Below are 4,499 nucleotides of genomic sequence, written 5' to 3'. Positions count from 1 at the left end.
CCCCACCATCCCTGTGCTGAGTTCCTGGGTCTGTATACCTGCTGTGCCCACTATGAGGGCCCCCCACCATCCCCCCTGTACTTGCTGTCTCAGCTTCACTTTTTAGGAGGACCGGCCCATTATTTTTATCTTTTTTCCTAGATCTGGGTCAGCTGCTGAATAAAAAATGGAGCATTTGCCTTAATAAAACTCATGGCATAACCTATCATAGGGTCTGAGCATTGTCACATGAGGGGGCGGGGCATGCATAATGATATGCAAATGTTGACCTTGTGAAAGTCGCTGTTTGCATTGGATTTCCGGGCACTGCAGCAACCTATTGGGGTGTTATGGTAGATAATGTGTTTGTACTTTTCACTTTGTTGCATTATCATGGTGGGGAAATAAAGTATTTGAGGGGGGCAGGAGAGGTAAGTGATTCTTTTTAATTCCAACTTAAATAGTGAAATTGCTGTGGGAGGGGCCTGGCAACCCTACCAATGACAAGCTGCCTGCAGAGAACTATAGGAGGGGGCAGAGACAAGACCAGTCACCCTGCACCAGGAGAGTGAGCAGCACTAATTGGTCTTTATTACAGGAAGTTCTTGCACAAAGGTAAAGAGTCACTCTGGATGACTGCCAGATCTGGAAGAAATACGGCCCTTGTTTAGTACGCTGCTACTAAGGACCAAAAATACCTAGGAATAATTTATTTCTAAACGTACCGCCATATTTTTATGTTTTTTAGGAATTGAAAGCAAACGTGTTGTCCTCACACATAAAGTAGATGAGCAGAATGACAACACAGGAGCACAATTGGGAGCCAGCAATTTACTGTTGTCACCTTACAACAAGAAGTCCATGAACAAGAACCTGGAAAATAGGTTTTGAAAGAGCCACTAGCCCCAAGTGAAAGGGTGACAACACAGGAGAACTATTGGGAGACGGAGGAAAAGCGTTGTCACCCCATAACAGGAAGTGCCTGAACATGAGCCTGGGTAATTGATAGAAGCACTCATAGCCCAGACTGAAGTGACAACACAGGAGCACAATTGGAAGACCGCAAGGGTTTGTTGTCACCTAATAATAGGAAGAGCCTGGATAATATGCTTTAATGGCCTCTTGTAGTCATAGATGGTGGAATGACATCACACTGAGTAGTATGACCCCCCTCATTACACAGAGTCCCCAGTGAATGCCCTGCGCAGATGTATAGGGGACACGCTCTGTCCCTATAGAATTGCACTGACGTTCATCGCTGAGCCTCCTGCGTGCTGATTGGACGCTCAGATGGGAATCTCTTTATAGCCAGTGCTGGTGACGTCTGACCCTTCCTGTTCTATAGTTTTCCCACGCCTGGCTGATGAGAAGACCACCTGATTCCTGGATCCAGACAAGGGGGGTAATTCCTTTGTCTATGTGAAAGGAACTCAACGCACAGAGAACAATCAGACCTTTGCAGCGTCCTATTGGTTGGTGAATTAAACCCATTTGCTGTCACAACACAATACAAAGAAAGTGTCATTCTTCAAAAACATTCTATTTATTTAAAAAAAAGCCCTCAAATTACTTTTCATTCCTAGTTTTCATTCTGCTGCAGGCAGAAGGAAGAATTTTCTGAGTCTCTTCCAGCAGTGATACATTGTTACATTATTAGTTATATATATGAATACCAAATGGTCCATTGTACAAGCAGGCACCAATAGGGGGCGCTCAGTATACAATGCTTACACCCATCAAACATCAGTTGGATGTTTGTCCCTTGAGCTCTCATCGTTGGCTCCTCTCCATTGACCCAACAGTCAACCACTCCATGCAAGGCAAAGTGTGGGTTGTACTGGCAATGTTGATCCATATGAACATGCTAGGTATGGTGGCCATCATATCCTCTGGGTTTAGTACCCTCCAGAACAAGCATGTTTAAGGGACATGTCCTCGGGTGCCAATGTTTTCTATGCCACTGGCTTTAAGCGATGACGCCAAATGCTGGCAATTAGTATCAGGACTGGTTTACTGTAGATCAGCCATAGACATTGGAGAGTGGCTGGGTGTGTTACGGTTTCTCCCGGAAACATGGATACCACAATCACTCCAATTTAGGGTAATCGAGGAAGTAGAGCTACACTTCTAGCGCCATATTGGCTGTACAATGGTGGAGGACATCATCTAATAACTATTAGCGGGATCCTTTTAGGATCCTCTTCAATCCAACATCTGACTCCCATTTATTCAGACAACCACATCATCGGTTAGCAATACGGTTTCTTGGTACAATCTCAGTGCAATGTACCAAAATTTGGATTTATAAGGGCCTACCAACGGTCCATGGTAGCCCTGAAGGAGGTCAAACAACCAGATTGTAAGGTTGATGGTCATCCTTTGACTGAGCCAAACATTCCATAAAAGGAAGAGCTCTGCAGATATCAGAAGGCAGCCAGATTGCCCCTGGGAGGACAACAGCCCCTTTATGTCCATTGCACCATCAAGGACATGACCTTCTCCTGGAAAATGGGGGTCTGTCTATAGACACTTTCAGGACATTGTCAACTGGGGCCCTGGAGAAGTTGGGGGTCCTGGGCAATTGTTCAGTTTGCCCCACCTGAAAACCCACCATGGGCACTTGCCCAACCTCAGCAGTCACCCCTCAAGGAAAAATCTGTTGGCCTAAAATGGATTTCCCTCTACGTCTTTTGGCCCATCAAGGCTACCCAAAGACTTGACATGTTTGTCTGCCTAAGGACACTAGTAGGGGCAGTTATAGATATTTCTGGGTAAGTATTAAGTGGGGACTCCAAATGCACAGCATTTAGGTCAGTTGGGGCTCTGAAGAAAGTGGAGGCCCTGAACCCAGTTTGCCCCACCCTAAAACCAGCCCTGGCCCCTAGGCAACATCTGCTCACCCCTTCCCCATTATTTCCCTCATGGAAAAATCTGTTGGTGTAAAATTGATTTCCCTCTACGTCTATTGGGCCATCAAGACCACCCAAGGAATTGACCCGAATGTCTCTTGGAAAAGGAGGTCTGTCAATGGACACTTGTAAATATAGAGTAGGGACCCCAATTGAACAGCATTCCAGTAAATTTTAGCCCTGAAGAAAGTGTGGGCCCTGAACCCAGTTTGCCCTACCCTAAAACCAGCCCTGGCCACTGGGCGACCAATGGTCACCCCTTCTCCATTCTTTCCCTCACGAAAAAATCTGTTGATCTAAAATGGATTTCCCTCTACGTATATTGGGCCATCAAGACCACCCAAGGACTTGACCTTCTCCAGGAAAATGGTGGTCTGTCTATAGAAACCGGTAAACATAAAGTGGGGACTCCAAGTGCACAGCATTCCAGTCCCTTGAACCAAGTTTGCCCTACCCTGAAACCAGCCCTGGCCACATACCTTTGGTCACCCCCTCTCCATTCTTTCCTTCGTGTTAAAATTTGTTGGTCCTTGGATTTCCCTCTACGTCAATTGGGCCATCAAGGCTCCCCAAGGACTTGACTTGACCTTCTCCTAAAAATGGTGGTCTGTCTATGGACACTGTCAGGGACAGTTCTAGACATCCCTGGGCAAATGTAAAGTAGGGTATTCTCAACTGGCACCCTAAAAAAAAGATGGGTCCTGAGCAACTGCCCAGTTTGCCACTGGGCAAAATTTTTGGTTGCCGCCTCTCCTTCTTTTTGCTCAAGATCAAAAATCCGATGGTCTAAAATTTATTTTCCCCAATTTTTTTTTCTTCTTCTCCCAAGGGATTCCAGGCCAGTGTATAAACCGTCACGCCTGGCGAGTAGAAATGCCTCAATAAAAATGCCAGCTGGGCAATAGGTTGCAGCTACCGAAGGGTTATAAATAAATGCCCGGATGGTGGCGGGGTGGGAGAAGGGATTGGTATGACTAAATAGGTGTCTACAAGCATGGGGGGCTCAATATATTACACAATTACCCCCCCTCCTCCACTCCATGCCCCCCTCCTCCTATTCCAGAGACAGGGAGGAGGAGGAAGGGGGTGAATAATCAGAAACAAAGGAGGAAGCCTCCTCACGTGTTACAATGTAATGTGCTCTGTATTCTGATCTTACATCACAGTAGCTCACCATAGATGGAGCTACTGCACAGAGAAGGGAAGCAGAGGGGCTGAGTGTGTGTGGACATGTCTCTGTGTTAAAGAGGCTTGGCTGGACTTAGTGAAACTACATCTGCTGTGTGATCTGCCAGAGGAGGACAACAGAGGAAATACAGCTCAGCCTGGACAACCCCATCAGCCTGGAGCTCAGCCTGCAGCATGAAGAAGAACATCTCTGCAAAGAGGGTGAGAACAAGGGGCATCAGGATGGGCAGGGGTACTACCAGGGAGGAGAGGGGGGCATTATGGCATCAGGATGGGCAGGGGTACTACCAGGGAGGAGATGGGGGCATTATGGCACCATGATAGGCAGGGGGTACTACCAGGGAAGAGATGGGGGGCATTATGGCACCATGATGGGCAGGGGTACTACCAGGGAAGAGATGGGGGGCATTATGGCACCATGAT

The 4,499-nt window shown here is 47.1% G+C and overlaps 1 protein-coding gene across 1 annotated transcript in view; it reads left to right on the top strand.

Annotated features, from left to right (window-relative positions):
- Positions 1–4,051: 4,051 nt before the first annotated feature.
- Positions 4,052–4,499, top strand: part of PLEKHO1 (pleckstrin homology domain containing O1) — a 31,664-nt gene continuing 31,216 nt past the window's right edge. The window contains exon 1 of the mRNA XM_072427785.1: positions 4,052–4,277. Coding sequence (XP_072283886.1) covers positions 4,251–4,277 — 27 coding nt within the window. The 5' untranslated portion in view covers positions 4,052–4,250. The remainder of the gene's footprint in view (positions 4,278–4,499) is intronic.

The sequence above is a fragment of the Pyxicephalus adspersus genome, chromosome 12, assembly GCF_032062135.1.
Source record: "Pyxicephalus adspersus chromosome 12, UCB_Pads_2.0, whole genome shotgun sequence".
In the NCBI taxonomy this organism is placed as follows: domain Eukaryota; kingdom Metazoa; phylum Chordata; class Amphibia; order Anura; family Pyxicephalidae; genus Pyxicephalus; species Pyxicephalus adspersus.
The sequence above is the reverse complement of the archived record's forward strand: the minus strand, read 5'-3'. Positions and strand labels throughout refer to the sequence as shown.